General features: G+C 43.6%; 2 protein-coding genes across 5 annotated transcripts in view; one reads left to right on the top strand and one right to left on the bottom strand.

Annotated features, from left to right (window-relative positions):
• The window catches only part of si:ch211-15d5.11 (oxidation resistance protein 1), a 33,576-nt gene extending 31,714 nt beyond the window's left edge, over positions 1–1,862 (bottom strand). The window contains exon 1 of the mRNA XM_024437725.2: positions 1,717–1,862. The gene's annotated coding sequence lies outside the window, so the exon portion shown is untranslated. The remainder of the gene's footprint in view (positions 1–1,716) is intronic.
• Positions 1,863–2,301: 439 nt separating this feature from the next.
• mtfr1l (mitochondrial fission regulator 1-like) lies at positions 2,302–12,420 on the top strand. Of its 4 annotated transcripts, none has more exons than XM_024437724.2 (8): positions 2,302–2,421; positions 3,337–3,485; positions 3,725–3,811; positions 3,950–4,062; positions 4,293–4,504; positions 5,509–5,887; positions 7,541–7,691; positions 7,887–12,420. In XM_024437724.2, exons 2-7 carry the CDS (start codon positions 3,471–3,473, stop codon positions 7,662–7,664), a joined length of 930 nt encoding a protein of 309 aa, XP_024293492.1. In that variant the 5' UTR covers positions 2,302–2,421; positions 3,337–3,470; the 3' UTR covers positions 7,665–7,691; positions 7,887–12,420. The 4 variants fall into 4 exon arrangements, with proteins under 4 accessions (XP_024293492.1, XP_024293488.1, XP_024293489.1 ...); XM_024437720.2 differs by having other exon boundaries at positions 3,704–3,811; XM_024437721.2 differs by lacking the exon at positions 2,302–2,421 and adding an exon at positions 2,507–2,602 and having other exon boundaries at positions 3,704–3,811.
• The last annotated feature ends 9,098 nt before the right edge of the window (positions 12,421–21,518 follow it).

Genomic DNA, 21,518 nt, shown 5'->3' with positions numbered 1-21,518 from the left:
AATCATCTCCTTAGTTTTGTTGACGTTGAGTGTGAGGTTATTTTCCTGACACCACACTCCGAGGGCCCTCACCTCCTCCCTGTAGGCAGTCTCGTCGTTGTTGGTAATCAAGCCTACCACTGTAGTGTCGTCCGCAAACTTGATGATTGAGTTGGAGGGGTGCGTGGCCATGCAGTCGAGGGTGAAAAGGGAGTACAGGAGAGGGCTCAGAGCGCACCCTTGTGGGGCCCCAGTGTTGAGGAGCAGCGGGGTGGAGATGTTGTTACCTACCCTCACCACCTGGGGGCGGCCCGTCAGGAAGTCCAGTACCCAGTTGCACAGGGCGAGGTCGAGACCCAGGGTCTTGAGCTTAATGATGCGTTTGGAGGGTACTATGGTGTTAAATGCTGAGCTGTAGTCGATGAACAGCATTCTCACATAGGTATTCCTCTTGTCCAGATGGGTTAGGGCAGTGTGCAGTGTGGTTAAGATTGCATCGTCTGTGGACCTATTTGGGCGGTAAGCAAATTGGAGTGGGTCTAGGGTGTCAGGTAGGGTGGAGGTGATATCCCTCTAGTGGTGTGGGGGCTGTACTTTGGCAAAGTGGGTGAGGTTATATCCTGCCTGGTTGGCACTGTCTGGGGGTATTGTCGGATGAGGCCACACTGTCCCCCCGTCTCAGGCTGCCGTATCTATGCCGCAATAGTCTATGTGCCAGGGGGGGCTAGGGTCAGTCTGTTATATCTGGTGTAATTATACTGTCTTATCTGGTGTCCTGTGTGAATTTAAGTACGCTCCCTCTAGTTCTCTAACTCTCCCTCCCCTCAGGACTACCTGGCCTGATGACTCCTGGCTGTCCCCAGTCCACCTGGTTGTGCTGCTGCTCCAGTTTCAACTGTATGCCTGAGGCTATGAAAACCTGACCCGTTCACCAGACGTGCTACCTTGTCCCGGAACTGTTGTTTTCAACTCTCTCTCTACCGCACCTGCTGTCTCGACCTCTGAATGCTTGGCTATGAAAAGCCAACTGACATTTACTCCTGATGTGCTGACCTGTTGCTCCCTCTACAACCACTGTGATGATTATTTCACCCTGCTGGTCATCTTGAAGAACGATCTGGCCTTAATTGCCATGTACTGTTATAATCTCCACCTGGTCCAGCCAAAAGAGGACTGGCCACCCCTCAGAGCCGGGTTTCTCTCTAGGTTCCTGTCTAGGGACATTTTCCTAGCCACCGTGTTTCTACATCTGCAATGCTTGCTGTTTGGGGTTGTAGGCTGGGTTTCTGTATAACACTTTGTGACATCTGTTGATGTAAAAAGGGCTTTATAAATACATTTGTTTGATATTGAATGCTATTTTTGTTGCCTTATTTCTTGACAATCAGACATAACATATTTTATTTGCAACACAGTCGATTAGGGCTAGCGCTCAAATTCCTTTGGGCCCGAGTTCTGATGCAATGGATGGAACTATATTTTAAATGTTCTTTCTTTCACCAGAAGATCTGTTCCTACACTAACCTTAAGTACGTAAGGGATACGGATTCTTACTGTAGAAGGAAGCATCCCTACAAATCATTGTCTTGGAAAATATTGCAATAGATTACTGTAGTCTTTTTAAACATGGATGTTCCTCACTTCCATATCGAAAATTCGAGGCATGCGACAATAAAACGTAGCAGTGGGGTACACTGAATTCGGAAATGTTAATATTGAAAGGATTTAGGGACTGACCTGTCAAAAAGATTGCCCGGAATGTTGATCGAAAGCGAGTGATTTCGGAAGGCTTCATATTACCCACGGTGTTATGTTTTGTGATATCACCGCAGACAACAGCAAAAAGTTGAGCATATACGCTCCGCCCATTTCATCCATCCTCCAGTGCCGGAGATTGAGGAGTCTTTGAGCATATACGTAGAATCATTGCATGGCTAGAACAACTATTTTCTGTAATCATCAATCCAACCCCAATGTTTTCACGCACCCCCATGCAAACAGTTTAAATTACAATGGTAACTTTTAAAAATTCCTTTGGTTTGCGGCACTCATTCATTGCAGAGAAATTGCCTATGCATAAAACAGTAGGAGCAAATAGCATGGCCTTCCTCAATTTAGAATAGAAACTAGAGTGGCTTCCAGTTTAGGGAAATATTACCCTTATTTATAAGGGGGTCCGCAGCCATTCTGCAAAAAGCCTCGCACTTGCTTTTCCTGCCACACGAGGCACTGTCGTCACATCGCTTCGCTTGTTGATGCTCAAATTGTATTGGCTGGTGAAAAGGCATGTGTAATGATCCGACCAATCACATTATAGAATAGAGTGCTTTTTCCGGGCCTAGCAAAACGATAACATTGCTGAAGTCTGAAAGACGAAAACGAGAACGTGTTAGTCGAAAAGAAAATAATTATTGAAATCTCTCAGATGTTACATTAACAAATGTGAGTTGCATGCTTATAGTTTTCTTTATATAGTGTTAAGATAATCGAAATATATGGTATAATTTCGATTTACGCTTGAGGGTCAATCAAAGGACCGGCTGAAGCTTGTTAGCTAGCAAGCTAACAGATAAACTGCGGTTAGCAACTGCGGTCAGCTAGCTAATCAATTTATTGTGAACCGGTGAGCTAGTCAATTTATTAATCATTTGCTTTGCGTGATATGTTAGGATTATACTTTTGGTGTTCGGAACTGTTGCTCATTGAAAATCCACTCATGCCATTTGATCAACCTCATTTACAGCAACATTAAAGGTCCAATGCAATACTGCTGTATTTATCTCGATGTCAAATAATTTCTGGGTAATAATTAAGTACCTTAGTGTGATTGGTTTAAATTAAAATGGTCAAATAGCATCTTAGCAAAGAGCAATTACTCAAGCAAGAATTTTGCTATGCCTGTGTGAGTGGGGAGGGGAAAACTAGCTGTTATTGCAAAGAGGTTTGGAACTCTGTCAATTTGCTGTTTCTTATTGGTATACCAAACTCCATCCCACCACAACAGGCTGACAGGTGGTCTTTTCAAACATTTTTTACACTAAAATGGCACAATCATCGTTTTCACAATTTCACAGTATTATTCCAACCTCAGTGAGGAAAAAAATATATATCACGTTTTTGACTGCACTAAGCCTTTTAATATAATCCTCAACACACTTTTGAGGCAACTTCGTCTACTAATTTCATAGCTACCGAGTTGGCTCGAAAAGGCTGGATGCCTAACATTAGCCATTCGTACATAAAGTCTAACTTTATGTAGCTATTTAAAGCCATTTATAACTTTCAGCTGAATGTGTGGCCTGCTGTGAATAATCTACATAGTCCATTTTCAATTGTCAACATTTGTTTCCCTCACAGATGTTGGAAGACCTCAATATCAGCGTCTGAAGACTGTTTATGGCATGTCCTTTGTTTACTAAACACACATTAGCCAACTGAGCCCAGCGCTGATTAGGTGTCCTCTGCACATTGTATGAGCAAGATCATTCACCATGGAAACCGAAGCAGTAAGTTATCTTGCTAGCCCTTTTTATAGATTAAAAGCATGCATTCTGAAATGTACTAACAAGAGGTTGTGGTAGCCTGGGTGCCAGTCTGTTTCTACCCTCCATCCCACTCATTGGCTTGACAATGACAGCAAAGCTGGGAAGACCACAGATCTGGGACCAGGCTAAGTTTGTGGTGTGTTGGAAAAACTAACAGCATGTTTCTTACCACTATTCAGGAGGTTATTCCTATTTGGCAGAACAAGCCTCATGGGTCGACTCGCAGTGTGGTGAGGAGAATAGGCTCTATTGTACCCATGAAACCACCGCCCAGGGCATGTTTCCAGGTAAATATGGTCATTATCAAATTCAACACATGCAATAGCATAAGTACACGGTACAGACAATGACTTTCTGTCAGAAGGCCGACCTTGTGGCCAAATTGCATTAAAAATGCTAACAGGGAACCTGCACCTGTTTACCAGGAACTCCCAGGTCTCCCTCCTCTGCGGCCCATGGATGGCCCCACGGTGCCCACACTGGCAGACATTGCCTGGATCGCAGCAGATGAGGAGTCTGAGAGCTATGCCAGAGTGCGGTAAATATGTGCTTTTCTCACCCACAGTGCAGAAGAATGTGGCTGCTGAACTTGAGTATGTCCCTTCACTGAGGCCGTAGATATGTCAGCTATCGTGGGGTCTAAATAATTGGCCTATTGTTAATGCTAGCATTACTTATGACAAAGGACACTCTGGTAGATGTGATAGAGGCTTACACCTCCTGTTCTTTTAATGCAAGCGTTTTCTTGTGGTCCATTTCTTTTCTCAGGAGCGATTCACGCCCTCTTAGACATGAGTGGCGACCCACGCCTCTCCTGGTTATGCACAGGAACTCCTCTGTGCCCAACTTCCGCCGCGACGTCAAGAAGGTGGAGACGCTGAGGAAGCCTGCGGTGACGGCCATGAACCGTACTACCTCCCTGCAGGATGAACTGAGCAGACTCCGCTCCCAGATCGCCAAGATCGTAGCCACAGAATCTGGTAGGGAATTTGTCAAGCAGTTTCCCCACAGCTGTCATTAAGTTAAATTCACCAGTGAAAGGGGCTCTTTCTCTGGCAAAGCTAGCTATATTAGGCCTATCAGGGCTCTACAGTGCGACCATTTTACTTGCATATGTGCCTAAATATTCTGCGACCTGGAGCACACATGCTTAGGTAGAGCCCTTCCTAAGTGCCTATCAGTGGAGGCTGGTGGGAGGAGCTATAGGAAGACTGGCTCATTGTATTAGCTGGAATGGAATTAATGGAATGCAGTCAAACATGTGGTTTCTATATGTTTGATACCATTTCATTTTTCCATTCCAGCTAATACAATGAGCCCTTCCTCCTATCGCTCCTCCCGCTAGCTTCCTCTGGTGCCTATATACAGTATCTGACCCTTTGTCATTTATGCAGCAAGGGGATTGTCTTAGAGTAGCTTGGCTTTATGTGTTGCTTTTAAAGTGTCATAATCTTCAGTATGGCTACCGCATGCAGTGATGTGTAATAATAAGAGCCTCCTGTTTTAATCAACCTCGGATATTACCATGTGTATATTTTAGAAGACGTATGTGTCTTATTGGTCCTTGGGATTGTATGTCTTATGTCGTGGATGCATTAGCATATACTGTAGTCATTGTTGCAGAAATTATGAGGACAGTGTCACATGCTATAGCCATGCGCTGTTAGATGACACTGGAGTTCTTACCAGGCAGATAACCTGATTTTCCTAGATGAGTGTAGGGCTCGTCCTCTGAAAGTGATGGGCTTTGGGATTAAAACTGAAAGCACACTAACCTGCCTGCCTATGCATCAGAAGCTCATCAGAGGACTCTGTATTTTAAATAGCCTGACTATGTGACCCCAGTGCAGGAGATTAGTTGATTGCCAATCTGCATCCCTTTAAGGCTCTGTCTGTCCCAATTCTGAGGTTTATTTATGAGAAAATAATCAAATCTGAAAAGTGTGATAACTAGCCTGTCTCTGCTCTGTTTGTCACCCTAAAGGCTCCAACCCCTTGACCCCCGACCTCCTGTCCCCCGACGACACCAGCATGAGCTTTTCCATGGCGCCCTTCGAGACGGCGCCCTACCAGCCCGCCGCCTCAGCCTCCTTCGTCATCAGTGACGTGACGGAAGAGGAAGAGGAGGAGGAAGATGAGGAGGAGGATGTGGTGTCTGTGGTTTCGGAGCTTATGCCGGACCCCATGCCGCCCGCAAACATGTCTGCCTCTATGACGGCCTCGGCGACCTTTGACCTGGACCATCCCAGCATGGACTTCCGGGAGGCGGAGGAGGACACAGTGTCGCTGTCCAAGTCCACCAGCTTTGCTGATGTCATGGACATCCTGAAGGACATGAACCGCATGAAGATGAGCAAGGACAGGTAGGTTAAAGGGCGAGTCAGGATACGGAAGAAAATGGCTTCCTCTCATGTCTCTTAATACACACACAGTGTAAATACCATGTCAGCAGAAGATGTATGATAATGCATTGTCAGAAAACACCAGGACAGCTGGTCGTTGTCCTGTTTTCCACAGATAGAAAAAAGCAAGAGGAATCAATTTTGTCAAGGATGGGCAACTTTGATAGGTGGGGTCAAAAAACTCTGAACTCTTTATGAGGGGCCACAGTGGCTTGCCGGGTCTGCATTCCCACATTCATACCCACTAGTAATGGGGGACCAAATCAATAGTTACATATCGCAATATTATTTTGGGACGATATTATACCGATATTTGACTATATAAACTTTTTTTTGCTATTGTAAGTAATGTTAGATTGTGCTAGTCAGCTTTATCTGCGCCAAAACTCAGGTATTTTTCATCCTATAGCTTGTAACTCCTTTTCTCATGCTCTCTTGTCTCTCTGCAGCAGACATATAATGAGCCATATGTTTGGAAAATCAAATCACAAAATCACAATGCATATAGAATCGTGAGCTTTGCATAACCTCGTATCAGCATTTAAGTGTATACAGTAACCAAAAAAGTGTTAAACAAATCCAAATATATTTTTAGATTCTTCAAAGTAGCCACCCTTTGCCTTGATGACAGCTTTGCGCACTCTTGGCATTCCCTCAACCAGCTTTATGAGGTAGTCACCTGGAATGCATTTCAATTAACAGGTGTGCCTTAAAAGTACATTTGTGGAATGTCTTTCCTTAATGAGTTTGAGCCAATCAGTTGTGTTGTGATAAGATAGGGGTGGTATACAGAAGATAGCCCTATTTGGTAAAAGACCAAGTCCATATTATGGCAAGAACAGTTCAAATAAGGAAAGAGAAATGACAGTTCATCATTACTTTAAGACATGAAGGTCAGTCAACCTGTAATATTTCAAGAACATTGAAAGTTTCTTCAAGTGCAGTCGCAAAAACTATCAAGCGCTATGATGAAACTGGCTCTCATGAGGACCGCCACAGCAAAGTGAAGGACACAAAAAATGGACACATATGAAGAAGAGATTGCTTGGGCCAAGAAACACGAGCAATGGACATTACACTGGTGGAAACCTGTCCTTTGGTCTGAGGAGTCCAAATTTGAGATTTTTGGTTCCAACCGCCGTGTCTTTGTGAGACACAGAGTAGGTGAACGGATGATCTCTGCATGTGTAGTTCCCACCGTGAAGCATGGAGGAGGAGGTGTGATGGTGTAGTGGTGCTTTGCTGGTGACACTGTCAGTGATTTATTTAAAATTCAAGGCACACTTAACCAGCATGGCTACCACAGCATTCTGCAGCGATACGCCATCCCATCTGGTTTGCGCTTAGTGGGACTATCATTGATTCCATATGTGTTTTTTCAAAATGTTGACGTCTTCACTATTATTCGACAATATAGAAAATAGTACAAATAAAAACCCTGGGATGAGTAGGTGTCCAAAGTTTTTACAGGTACTAATATATTTAATCCCGTTCTGAAAATCTGTGGGCCTACAAACAGGGAGGCCTTTGCCACCAGTTGCCATTTCTGAATTAGGTCATGGATTTCAGTTGTCTTTGTACCAGACCATGCTCTTATTGTGTGTGTCCATGCAGGTGCAACAGAGGCTGCACCTCCCTGATGGGCGAGTCGGACTCCGCCTCGCTGATCTCCGAGGCCTTGAGGAAGAAGTTTACCCTGAAGGATGAAGACATCAGGGGGATGAAGAAACACACCTAGAGCCCCCGTAGTCCTCCACCTCCCCACGTAAGTCAGGCCACACAGAAAGTAGTCCCTCTCCACAGACATTCAGGCTTGCAAGATTAGACAGAAACATCTATCAAGCTTTTCTTTGAAAATGTTCAATTGCCAGTAGACTTTCCAATGTGTGTTGCATGACAGCATTTTACTCTTGGTTCACAGAGGATTGTCTCTCATTGCGTCTCTCTCTTCTGTTGCCAGGCCTGTGCCTGACGACCCAGTCCCGTGGAGACCCGGCTGCACCTCATCAACCGTGGCAACGGTTAAACCAGACGTCTGGAAAAACAAACCACCACCTCCCAGCAGGCCCAGTCAGTCTGAACCCAACCAAATGTAAACCATACCCTAGCTATTCAAAAATATTGCCTAGTCAGACCATGGTAGCAGCTGGCTGATAGGCACTATTAGATGGGTGCTGTTTGACGTAGCACAGAGAATTTTTGACCAACCTTAACTTGTCGATTCTTCCTCAATTCCAGACTTGGAAGACTACTAATGTCTTCTAAAAGTCGATGTCTAGTTTCAGGGGGTTTGAATTTAGAAAAATCTTATTTAGTCTGCCACCCATTAATAATGATTAAAAAGAAAAGTCAAAAGGTTTGACAGCCGTACCATATAAAATGCAAGTCAGTTGGGAACAGGTTTTTGATGTCCCAATACCTTGGCATCGAGTCTATGAACTGACATATAAAACAATTATTGACATTAATTTTAATTTAAGCTATTATAAAATACTTACTTCAAAAAGAATGCTCAATATATATGGGCCATTGGACAGTCAGCCTTGTGCACCCTCTGCCACGAGGAAATAGAATCAATAGAACAGTCAGCCTTGTGCAGACTCTGCCACTAGGAAATAGAATCAATAGAACAGTCAGCCTTGTGCAGACTCTGCCACTAGGAAATAGAATCAATAGAACAGTCAGCCTTGTGCAGACTCTGCCACAAGGAAATAGAATCAATAGAACAGTCAGCCTTGTGCACCTTCTGCCACGAGGAAATAGAATCAATAGAACAGTCAGCCTTTTGCAGACTCTGCAACGAAGAAATAGAATCAATAGAACAGTCAGCCTTGTGTATACTCTGCCACGAGGAAACAGAATACTGTCCATCGGTGGCTCGCTTTGGAGTCAGGTCCAGGAATGGTTATGTCATATCAGGGTTCAGATGGACATGCCGACTATTGTCATGGCATTGGAACAACCACGATCAGTCAATGGGGAAACATCATTGTAGTCTTGGGTAAAGTATTTATTTGCAGGGCAATATCGGTAGAAATGTTACAAATAGGGAGGTTCAGGAGCCTCGTAAGACATCACAGTAAAATGGAGGGATGTATTGCAGAAGGAAATTGTTATACTGTGAAAGATGGGTTAATCTGTGGACACCTTTAGGGTTGGCGTAATACTGGGAAAGATGGGTTAATCTGGACACCTTTAGGGTTAGCGTAAAACTGGGAAAGATGGGTTAATCTGTGGACATGGGAAGGTTGGTGTAATACTGGGAAAGATGGGTTAATCTGTGGACACCGGAGGGTTGGCGTTATACTGGGAAAGATGGGTTAATCTGTGGACATGGGAAGGTTAGTGTAATACTGGGAAAGATGGGTTAATCTGTGGACATGGGAAGGTTAGTGTAATACTGGGAAAGATGGGTTAATCTGTGGACACCGGAGGGTTGGCGTTAAGATCGGGAAGAAAATGTGAATTGGCTGCTGTGGGTGAAAATCGAGCACTTGAAGAAAGAGTAAATTAGAAATATAAATGTATAGTTATTTAATGACCGGTACTGTAGATGTGAGTGAAACAGCAGTAAATAGCAGAAGTATTGTAGTCTGTTTATTCCAATTAGAGTAGGGAAATGAACAAATAAGGAGATTGGAAATGATGCAGACAATTTCATGGATAGAACCTACATTCTATCTGCAATATTAAAGCTGATCTACCTGCCCCCCCCACAAAAAAAATGGAATTAATGTTTTGCTCCATGAGGTAATCCAACAATGTGTACACCACCATCGTGCTCATCTTCTCTCATTGATTAAGTCAGGTGGGTGTCCACCCTGTAGTGCCACATGTCATGATGAAACTCACTTGACTTTGAAATAGTCAAGATGGTGGCGTACAGATTGTTGGATTACTTCATAGATCAAAAAATGTATAACAGCATATTCTAAATTAAAACGAACTCCCTGCAACTAGATATGGTTGTTTTAGAATACATTTGGTCTTCCAAGTCAGGAATTGAGGAAGTCTCGCCAAGTAAACGTTGGTTAAATTCTATGTGCTATGCCAAACAGTACCTAACCTGTAACGGCTGATGGAGCATCACATTAGCCATTACAATATGCTAGCTAAACCACACCACTCCTGTTATTCAATCAACAATCTGTTTACACTCACTGTCTGCTCCCACACACCTCCCAAAAAGGTAGAGTCCTTATCCCATTGCTTCAGGAGCAACGTCATGGCAACGTCATTTTGTGGGCGCTGTATAACATGCCCTACAGATTCACCTGCTTTGATGGCTCTCGCTAATCACCAGACTGACTCCAGTGCTGCCTAGTCATCTTTTTATGTACAGGCTGGGGTTTCTCTAGGATATCGTACCTGTTCTAGTACCACGAGAGAAACCATTTCCCCCTTTTTTTGTTGTTGACAAGCTTAGACTTTCAACAGAAGAGTTGTGGATGGATGCATTTGTTGGAGTGGGATAGTTGTAATTTTTTCTCATTTTGTTTCTGTATAGTCGTGATAATACATACTTGAAGTTGTATGTACAAATAAGACTGAGGAGAGTAACAGATTACTACAAAACACTTAATACTCTGTTCATTTACAGCTAAAAATCTCATGTTTTTCAGTGTTATGGCTGCATTAGAAATACAATAATGACCTTGCGGTCATAGTCAATGTGTACAACAGGTTTATTTATTTGCAGTCTTCTTCAGGACCTACTCATTAACCCATTGCATCAATACGAGAACATGTTATTGCTGTCCTTGGGGTAATGACTCAGAATTTAGCTTGATTGATGGCCCTTTGGTAAACATGATACAGATAAATAAATCCCAATTAAAATCAGTGGACGGCCATGGCTAAATATGAATGATATGTGTTTGATGTGTCGTCTTCGGACTTGTGTGATACAAGGAAAGCTTGGAAGACTTATAAATCTACGGTAAAATGTGAATGAAAGTTTTCTCTTGTGTGATGTTGCGCTATAGCTGCCTGTTAAGACACCAGAGAACAACTGTACAGTTTTTTTTATGTAGATACAAAATGTCAGATTTCCCTATGGTGTAGAATGCGTGGCTCTTGGGAATGTGACAATGTGCATGTTTACCGTCACGATACACTAAAAGATATGAGTATGAGTGACTCTTGTGTCTTTTTGAAAATGATCTCCTGTTGACGCCTTATAACAAAACCTATTGCCTCTTCCAATATGGCAGTTGTTCTTTTTATTTATTGGTTGGTGTGCCGTAACTTTCCACTGTTTTTGTCTTTTTCCTCAGTTTGCCCCACCTCTTGAGCCCCTAAACTTTTACGCAACCACCCATAGGCACATTGTATCTGTCCCATTATGGCGTCTGTGAGAGCACCGGCAGCGCCATTGAGGCCATCTCCATTTTGAAGTAGTCAATTTTGTCATTCTCCTTCTATGAGTTGGCAAACAAACTGAAAGGGTGCACACTGCCATCTAGAGTGTGTTTGAACAGGTATAAAGACTAGATTCGGCTATTTACTGCCACCTGCAGTTATGGAATGTTTTCTCACAAGTATAATTCATTGGCTGATCCCTCCTGGTGACCTGGATTTAATTATGTGATCCTTCCTTAAGCCATAGGAATCCCCACCCAGATTACTACTTTAAAATGCTGGGAGCCCTCAATGGCAATGTCCATGAAAAAATAGGTTTTCTACATCTAGAGACCTCTCATTCTCTTTGTCAACAACCACACTTTTGACATTTGCATACATCAAGTGACTGACTTGACTGCTTTGGGAGCCAGTCATGTGTCATTTCTTCTCCTTTATCATGAAACTTCTCCCCCTTCACAGAAGAAATGCTTCTCCACTCATTTTGAGTTCTTATCATATCAGGATAAGATAATTATATTACTCTACTCTTTGTTGAGATGTGTGAATACCAACTTGCGTCTAGGCAGTGGAACTGTAGTTTAGTTTGCAGTGAAAGCGAGGTCCCACAAAGTTATCTATGGGGTGAGATAAGGACACCCAGCTGTGTGTTAAGGTCTGTATCTCGTCTGTTTTTTTTCTTCAGTGTCTGGCTCCTCTTAGGTCTTTTAACAAATATTCCCATTTTAAGTGTGCAAAATCGAGAGAATCAAAGCTTTGAGCTGAGCATTTCACAAAGTATGCTTCAGATGTATTTTATTTTTTAAGGTTTAGCATTACTCATGTGGTCAAGAGTCTGTCTTTACAGGCGTTTTGTGAACCCCATAGGGAATGGAACCAGAGCAGTTATTACTATTCTTGGTGCACCGGTGTTCCTATTGATAGAAAGGGATCTTTACTGAGCATTTCAATCACCAGCTTTGTTTTTATTCTGCTTTGCGCCATTTTTGTTTTGGATAACTATTGACCATGCCACATAATGGTCTCTGATAATATGCCCGCCATACTTGTCAGTTTTATTCTGCCAAATGGAAGAAAGAGCTCTTTGTCTGTCTTGTTTTGAAACGTAAATAAAGATGGGCTGATGTTTTAAAGTCCAGACTTATTCTTTATCATCCACTTTGATAGTTGACCATTGTTCAAAAACTCTTGTTTCTGACTTTAACAATGTTGTAATATATACACTGCTCAAAAAAATAAAGGGAACACTAAAATAACACATCCTAGATCTAAATGAATGAAATATTCTTATTAAATACTTTTTTCATAGTTGAATGTGCTGACAACAACATCACACGCAACTTATCAATGGAAATCAAATGTATCAACCCATGGAGGTCTGGATTTGGAGTCACACTCAAAATTAAAGTGGAAAACCACACTACAGGCTGATCCAACTTTGATGTAATGTCCTTAAAACAAGTCAAAATGAGACTAGTAGTGTGTGTGGCCTCTGTGCCTGTATGACCTCCCTACAACACCTGGGCATGCTCCTGATGAGGTGGCGGATGGTCTCCTGAGGGATCTCCTCCCAGACCTGGACTAAAGCATCCACCAACTCCTGGACAGTCTGTGGTGCAACGTAGCGTTGGTGGATGGAGCGAGACATGATGTCCCAGATGTGCTCAATTGGATTCAGGTCTGGGGAACGGGTGAGCCAGTCCATAGCATCAATGCCTTCCTCTTGCAGGAACTGCTGACACACTCCAGCCACATGAGGTCTAGCATTGTCTTGCATTAGGAGGAACCCAGGGCCAACCACACCAGCATATGGTTTCACAAGGGGTCTGAGGATCTCATCTCGGTAGCTAATGGCAGTCAGGCTACCTCTGGCGAGCACATGGAGGGCTGTGCGGCCTCCCAAAGAAATGCCAACCCACACCATGACTGACCCATCGCCAAACCGGTCATGCTGGAGGATGTTGCAGGCAGCAGAACGTTGTCCACGGCGTCTCCAGACTCTGTCACGTCTGTCACGTGCTCAGTGTGAACCTGCTTTCATCTGTGAAGAGCACAGGCCGCCAGTGGCGAATTTGCCAATCTTGATGTTCTCTGGCAAATGCCAAACGTCCTGCACGGTGTTGGGCTGTAAGCACAACCCCCACCTGTGGACGTCGGGCCCTCATACCACCCTCATGGAGTCTGTTTCTGACCGTTTGAGCAGACACATGCACATTTGTGGCCTTCTGGAGGTCATTTTGCAGGGCTCTGGCAGTGCTCCTCCTTGCACAAAGGCGGAGGCAGCATACTGCAGTCATCTTCAGTTCCTGCTTGTTTCGGGGACTTATTGCCTTCAGTCTCCTCTTCAGCATGTAAAATGCATGTTCAATTGGATTCAGATCCGGTGATTGACTCGGCCAGTCAAGGTTTTTCCACTTTTTGGCCATCAAAAACCCCTTCGTTGTTCTAGCAGTATGTTTAGGGTCATTGTCTTGTTGCGTGATGAAGTGCTGTCCAATGAGTTTGGAGGCATTTTGTTTTATCTGAGCAGATCAAATATTTCTGTAGACTTCAGAATTCATTGTTCTACTTCTGTCTGCAGTCACATCATCGATGAAGACAAGTGAGCCTGTTCCACTGGCAGCCATACAGGCCCAAGCCATAACATCCCCTCCACCATGTTTCACGGATGAGGTGGTATGCTTTGGATCATGGGCATGTCTTTTTTTTCTCCACTTTCTTCTTTCCATCACTCTGGTACATGTTCATCTTTGTCTCATCTGTCCACAATACTTTTTTCCAGAACTGTTGGGGCTCTTTTAGGTGCTTTTTAGCAAACTGTAATCTCGCCTTTTTGTTTTTCAGGCTTATCAGTGGTTTGCATCTTGTAGTGTACCCTCTGTAGTCCTGCTGGTGTAGTCTTCTACGTATGGTAGACTTTGACACATCTACACCTGCATCCAGGAGAGTGTTTTTGATCTGTTGGGCTGTTGTCAGGGGGGTTTTCTTCACCATAGAGAGTCATCCGGTCATCCACTACAGTGGTCTTCCTCAGTCTACCGGGTCTTTTGATATAATTGAGTTCACCAGTTGTTTTTTTTCTTGTTAATGATGAACCAAACTGTTGACTTGGGCGTGCCCAGGATTTTTGCAATGTTCCTGATTGATTGATTTTCATTTCTGAGCCTTATGACGGCCAGCTTCATTTGCATTGACACTGCTGTCTTCCTCATGTTGTCACACCCCAACAACAACATCCAAAGGCAATAGCAAAGTCTAGAATCAAAACTATTCATCAACAGCTCTCCTGCATTCACTGACAACACGAAAAAATACACCTGCCTAACGACACACATCTGTGAAGCCAATTCAACAAATACTTGTAGTACATTAAAATGGAGGGACTATGTACAAAAGGTGCTGTCATTTCTAAATAGTTCATCTGATATGTATGAAAATACCCTCAAATTAAAGCTGACGGTCTGCACCTCGCCCTCATTGTCATTGTATCCTTTCAAACTCAAAGTGCTAGAGCACAGAACCAAAATAACAAAAACATGGTCACTGTCCAATGAATTATGGTGCTCACTGTAGTAGCACTAAATCACCACTGGGTAGCAGTGTAGGTTCACGATTGCCTGAACTGTTATGCTGAATCAAGAATTAATCAGTAAATGTATTTTATACTGAACAAAAATATAGATGCAACATGGAACAATTTCAATGATTTTACTGAGTTACAATTCATATAAGGAAATCAGTCAATTTGAAATGAATAAATTAGGCCCTAATGTATGGATTTCACATGACTGCGCAGGGGTGCAGCCATGGGTGGGCCTGGGAGGGCATAGGCCAGGCCCAGCCAATCAGAATGTTTTTATTACAGACATAAATTTACTCTTCAGTTTCATCAGCTGTCTGGGTTTCTTGTCTCAGACGATCCCGCAGGTGAAGAAGTCGGATGTGGAGGTCTTGGGCTGGCATGGTTACACATTGTCTGTGGTTGTGAGGACGGTTGGACGTACTGCCAAATTCTCTAAAATGAAGTTGGAGGTGGCTTATGGTAGAGAGATGAACATTAAATTATCTAACAACTCTGGTGGACATTTCTGCAGTCAGCATGCCAATTAAACACTCCCTCAACTTGATACGTAGCAATGTGTTGTGTGACAAAACTGCACAGTTTAGAGTGGCCTTTTATTGTCCCCAGCACAAGGTGCACCTGTGTAATGATCATGCTGTTTAATCAGCTTCTTGATATGCCACACCTGTCAGTTGGATGGATTATCTTGTCAAAGGAGAAATGCTCACTGAAAGGGATGTAAACAAATTGGTTCACACCATTTTAAAGAAATAAGCTTTTTGTGCATATAGAACATTTATAGGGTCTTTTATTTCAGCTCATGAAACATGGAACCAACACTTTATGTTGCGTTTCAATTTTTGTTTGGTATACATTTTATTCATATGTAGCCAACAGGGTTGGGTATGTTACTTTCCAAGTGTAATCCATTAGTTACTTGTTACCTGTCCAATTGTAATGAGTAACATATAACTTCTGGATTACCCAAAATCTGACTACATTCAGTTACTTTTAGATTACTTTCCCCTGAAGATGCATTAGAAGAAAAATGTACGTTACCAATTGTATGACATCTATTGCAGGATAAATCAATGTTAAAGTTTACATAGTGGGCCATATTTGGATGTTACATTTTACTTTATGGGTTGGTTATGTAGGCTTCTTCTAACCCATCGATTTCTACTCCATATAATAATATGATTCAATTTAGGGATGTACCGATAAACATTTTGGCCGATATCCAATATTTTCCTTGCCAAAAAACTGATACCGATAATCGGTATTAAAAATGTTTGCGTCCTTTTAGGCATTCTAGTATAGTTAAATAGTTTAAACACACACACACTGACCAACAAGTTATTTTGTTGGCATTTACGTATGTCCCCATTACCAGTTATTTTGTTGGCATTTACGTATGTCCCCATTACCTGTAAAACACAATCAAAACCTATTTCTTTCACTTACTTGCTGTGCTGTTTCGTTGTTCATTTGTTCAGTCTCAACCAGGATTTCATAATACATGTCAAGCAGTGAAGTTTCAGCTGTCTATGGCCTCTCTTCCTTGGTGAACACTGCCACTGTGTCTGTTTCCATCTTGTCCAGCTGTGTTTGTAACGTTTCACTTAAAACCTGTTTCTTGTCTGCATCGAAGTAGCGGTCCTTGTACCTAGCATCGAGCATGACACCGTAGAGGCTCAGAGAGAATGCCACCAAATTGCTTGTTCACAGCCTCTAGTAGAGTTATTTTCCAAGTTAACCCCACGGTCTGTGTTGGCATTTTTGTTGATCAGGCGTTTCAATACCATGACAAGGTATCACGTTTGCTGCAGATGCAGTTGAGCTTATTTCGCGAGTCAGTTGTTCGAATGGAGCTAGGAGTGTTCATGTTTCCAAGTTTCAAACATGTTCTCAAATGCCTTTGAAATGACAGCAGCTGTATGAGAACCAGCACATTCTTGGGCATGCAATAGGACTTTCTTCAGTATGAAATCTTCGTCGACCCACTGTGCTGTCAGACTCAATGCTCATGGGGCTGACATCGCTGGTCCAAATGTCAGTCGTGATGCTAATAGCAGTGACGCTCATGGATGTGAGTTTCAACAATTCTGTGTAACTCTGGTAGGTTAACATCGGAAAAATAGCGCCAACTTGGTAGTGTGTACTAGTGCTCAACCAGTCGGCGAAAGCCAAAATCATCCACGACAGAGAACAGTTGATTGTCAAGGGAAATTAATTCCATTATCTTGGCATTAATGGATTTTGTTGCCTCGCTGAAATGCCTCGCTGAAATGTTCTTACTCTTTCAAATGACTGCTCAACTTGTTGACTGCTCAATCCATACAGCAGACATTGTGAGCTAGGTTAGGAATGCTGTGTTGCACGTGTAGCGCTATATTTATCATGGCGTCATTACTTCATCTACCTACGTTATATAGGTATGCACGTCAGCTTTGACATTGGTTTTGCCCATCGGCGTAAAACTAGACATTTTTAGCTATAATCGTCCGATTCCGATATTCTTACCGATATATTGTGCATCCCCAATTAAATGATAGACTGGTTTTTAATGTAAATATATCAGAATTCCAGTCATTCCAATAAATGTTATACCTGTCACACCCTGATCCGTTTCACTTGTCTCCACCCCATCCAGGTGTTGCTTATTTATCCCTGTGTTTCCTGTCTCTCTCTGCCAGTTCGTCTTGTATGTTCAAGTCAACCAGTGTGGTTTTTCCCGTGCTCCTGCTTTTCGATTCTCTTCCACTAGTCCTTTCAGTAAGGCACGTGCTACTTCCCGTCCCCCGCACCGTCCTTATGATTGTGCCATTGATCTTCTCCCAGGCACCACACCACCTCTTGGTCGGCAATATTCTCTATCCGGGCCGGAGACCAAGGCTATGGAGGAGTACATAGAGGAGTCTCTGGCTACTGGGACCATTCGCCTGTCTGCATCTCCTGCCGGCGCAGGGTTTTCCTTTGTGGAGAAGGACAAGACCCTGCGTCCGTGCAGTGACTACCGGGGACTGAATGACCTGGCTTTTGAACCTCTCCAGGGGGCCACCATTTTATCCAAGCTGGACCTTTGGAATGCCTACCACCTGGTTCGGATACACGAAGGGGATGAGTGGAAGACAGCCTTCAACAAAGCCAGAGGGCATTATGAGTACCAAGTCATGCCGTTTGGACTCACTAACGCCCCCGCTGTCTTCCAGGCTTTGATAAACAATGTTCTCCAGGACATGCTAAACCATTTTTTGTTAGTCTACCTTGATGACATCCTATTTTTTTCCCGGTCTGCCCAAGAACATGTTCTTCATGTCAGGCAGGTCCTTCAGCGCCTCCTGGAGAACCAATTGTTTTCGAAAGCCAAGAAGTGAGTTTTGTCGCTCTACAATCACCTTTCTGGGTTATGTCATTGCTGAGGGTAATGTCCAGATGGATCCTGGAAAGGTGAAAGCAGTGGTGGATTGGCCTCAACCTACGTCCAGGGTGCAGTTGCAACATTTCCTAGGTTTTGCAAACTTCTACCACCGTTTCATTCAGGGTTATAGCACCCTAGCGGCACTCACTTCTCCCAAAGTTCACATGGTCTCCAGCTGTCGACAAAGCCTTTGTGGACCTGAAGCATCGGTTCACAACAGCACCCATCATCATCCATCCGGACCTGTTTCGTCAATTTGAGGTTGATGCTTCTGATGTTGGATTGGGGGCCATCCTGTCCCAGTGATCTGCCCACGATCAAAAGCTTCATCCCTGTGCCTTGTCCAATCGTCTCAATCCTGCAGAGGAACTACGACGTAGGCAACCGAGAACGCCTGGCGGTCAAGATGGCGTTGGAAGAGTGGAGGCACTGGCTGGTAGGAGCAGAACAGCCATTCTTGGTCTGGACCGACCATAAAAATGTGGAATGTCTCCGTACAGCCAAGCGTCTTAACTCCAGGCGGGACCGGTGGGCTCTCTTGTTTACTAGATTCAACTTCACCATTTCCTACCGCCCAGGGACCAAAAATGTGGAGCCTGATGCTCTCGCTTGCCTATACAGTTCCTCTGCCACACCCTCGACCTCTGAAACCATTCTCCCTACCTCATGCCTTGCAGCCACAGTGGGTTGGGATATTGAGACACTGGTTCGCAAGACACAATTTTTTAATTTTTTTATTTTACCTTTATTTAACTAGGCAAGTCAGTTAAGAACAAATTCTTATTTTCAATGACGGCCTAGGAACAGTGGGTTAACTGCCTGTTCAGGGGCAGAATGACAGATTTGTACCTTGTCAGCTCGGGGGTTTGAACTTGCAACCTTCCGGTTACTAGTCCAACGCTCTAACCACTAGGCTACCCTGTCGCCCCATGCTCCCAGCCTGGACCTGAAGGGGGCCCAGCTAATCTGCTGTTTATCCCTAACTCAGTCCGGTCCTGGAATGGGCTCATTCCTCCAAGCTAACCTGTCATCCAGGTTCCCGCCCTACCCTAGCATTACTCCGACAACGTTTCTGGTGGCCCACAATGGTTCCTGACGTCTCTGACTTCGTAGCCGCATGCAAGGTGTGTGCCCGAACAAGACTCCACGGCAAGCTCCTTCTGGCCTTCTTCATTCACTACAGGTCCCTCATCGTCCCTGGTCCCATATCTCTCTGGACTTTGTCACTGGGCTTCCCCCATCTGATGGCAACACCGTCATTCTGACAGTAGTGGATTGGTTCTCTAAGGCCGCTCATTTCATCCCTCTCCCCAAACTTCCCTCTGCCAAGGAAACAGTCCAGCTCATGGTGCAGCACGTCTTCTGGATCCATGGACTCCCGGTGATTATGGTTTCCGACCGGGGTCCTCAATTCTCATCTCAGTTTTGGAAGGCATTCTGTACCCTTACTGGGAAGTCGGCCAGCCTATCCTGCGGATCCCATCCCCAATCGAATGGCCAGTTGGAGTGAGCTAACCAGGACCTGGAGACCACCCTAAGATGCCTTGTTTCAACCAATCCCACTACCTGGATCCGACAACTGGTCTGGGTAGAGTATGCCCGGAACACTCTTCCCTGTTCTGCCACGGGACTCACCCCATGGAGCACTCAAAAGGGGAATCCGCATCCTCTCTTCCCAGGACAAGAACCGGAAGTCAACATACCCTCGGCCCAGATGTTCGTCCGCCAATGTCGACGTACCTGGAGAAGAGTTTGCCTGAAGAGTTTGCCTGTCCACGGCGATTCTCTTGCCTCCTACCCCTTTTGGATTGTAAATAAACATCTTGGACTCTAACCATCTGCCTCCTGTGTCTGCATCTGGGTCTCACCTTGTGCCCTTATAATACCCCTTGATCTTCAAGAATAGGACTTGGAAATATGGAAGTATAGATTAGCCAAATTGTTTTACCTGAGCATAACCCCAAAACTAAGGACTTATTAGCCAGCCCTACTCTGTTGATTATGATTTTGTTATAATGGAGGACTGATTGGTCTCATTGATTCGAGTTGAAAAATAAATCCAGTGCTCATGGAATGGCATGCTTTGAGCACTACTGAAAAGTGCTATGTACATGTGAAAAATGAATGTCATATGCTGCATTTTCTATAGGCCTATTGTTGACCTTTTTGTTGGTGACACTTTGACATCTTGATAATATGCAGCTGTTTAAAGGGCAAATCTACAGATGAAACAATAGCAAAACAGTCGCCCTGCTTCTGTTTTGGAAAAAAGCTGAGGGATGGGCCTGGAGGAATGTTTCCACTTGCAGATTACTAGACAGAGCTATGGATGCAAGGACTGACTATCCATGTTATCAAAAGTATTGTTTTAATCATGTTTTGAGGCTATACAGTGTGTGTTTCTGTTTGCAAACATTAGAGAAAAATAAGCTTATATTTTGGGTTTTCATGTAGTGTGACAGTTGAACTAAGCCTATGAGGCATTTATAAGTTATAGTCTTCAAGAATCCATGGATATATTTACAGTACCAATCAAAAGTTTGGACACACTTACACATTCAAGGATTTTTATTTTTACTGTTTTCTACATTGTAGAGTAATTGTGAAGAAATAACACAAATGGAATAATGTAGTATCCAAACGAGTCTTAAACAAATCTAAATATATTTTAGATTCTTCAAAGTAGCCCAACTTTGCCTTGACAGATTTGCACACTCTTGGCATTCTCTCAACCAGCTTCATGAGGTAGTCACTTGGAATGCATTTCAATTGACAGGTGTGCCTTGTTAAAAGTTAATTTGTGGAATTTCTTTCCTTTTTAATTCATTTGAGCCAATCAGTTGTGTTGTGAAAAGGTAGGGGTGGTATACAGAAGTTAGCCCTATTTGGTAAAAGACCAAGTCCATATTATGGCAAGAACAGCTCAAATAAGCAAAGAGAAACGACAGCCCATCATTACTTGAAGACATGAAGGTCAGTCAATCCATAACATTTCAAGAACTCTGACTGTTTCTTTAAAGTGGTCGCAGAAATCATCAAGCGCTATGTTGAAATTGGCTCTCATGAAGACCGCCACAGGAAAGGAAGACCCAGAGTTACCTCTGCTGCAGAGGATAAGTTCATTAGAGTTAACTGCACCTCAGATTGCAGCCCAAATAAATGCTTCATGGAGTTCAAGTAACAGACACATCTCAACATCAACTGTTCAGAGGAGACTGCCTGAATTAGGCCTTCATGGTCGAATTGCT

Source organism: Oncorhynchus tshawytscha, linkage group LG11, assembly GCF_018296145.1.
Source record: "Oncorhynchus tshawytscha isolate Ot180627B linkage group LG11, Otsh_v2.0, whole genome shotgun sequence".
In the NCBI taxonomy this organism is placed as follows: Eukaryota; Metazoa; Chordata; class Actinopteri; order Salmoniformes; family Salmonidae; genus Oncorhynchus; species Oncorhynchus tshawytscha.
The sequence above is the reverse complement of the archived record's forward strand: the minus strand, read 5'-3'. Positions and strand labels throughout refer to the sequence as shown.

Bases quoted from the DNA above. Each gene is read 5' to 3' on its own strand.
- mtfr1l (XM_024437720.2), top strand. The intron at 3,812-3,949 runs GTAAATATGGTC...CCTGTTTACCAG, and splicing joins CGCCCAGGGCATGTTTCCAG to GAACTCCCAGGTCTCCCTCC. The intron at 5,888-7,540 runs GTAGGTTAAAGG...GTGTCCATGCAG, and splicing joins ATGAAGATGAGCAAGGACAG to GTGCAACAGAGGCTGCACCT.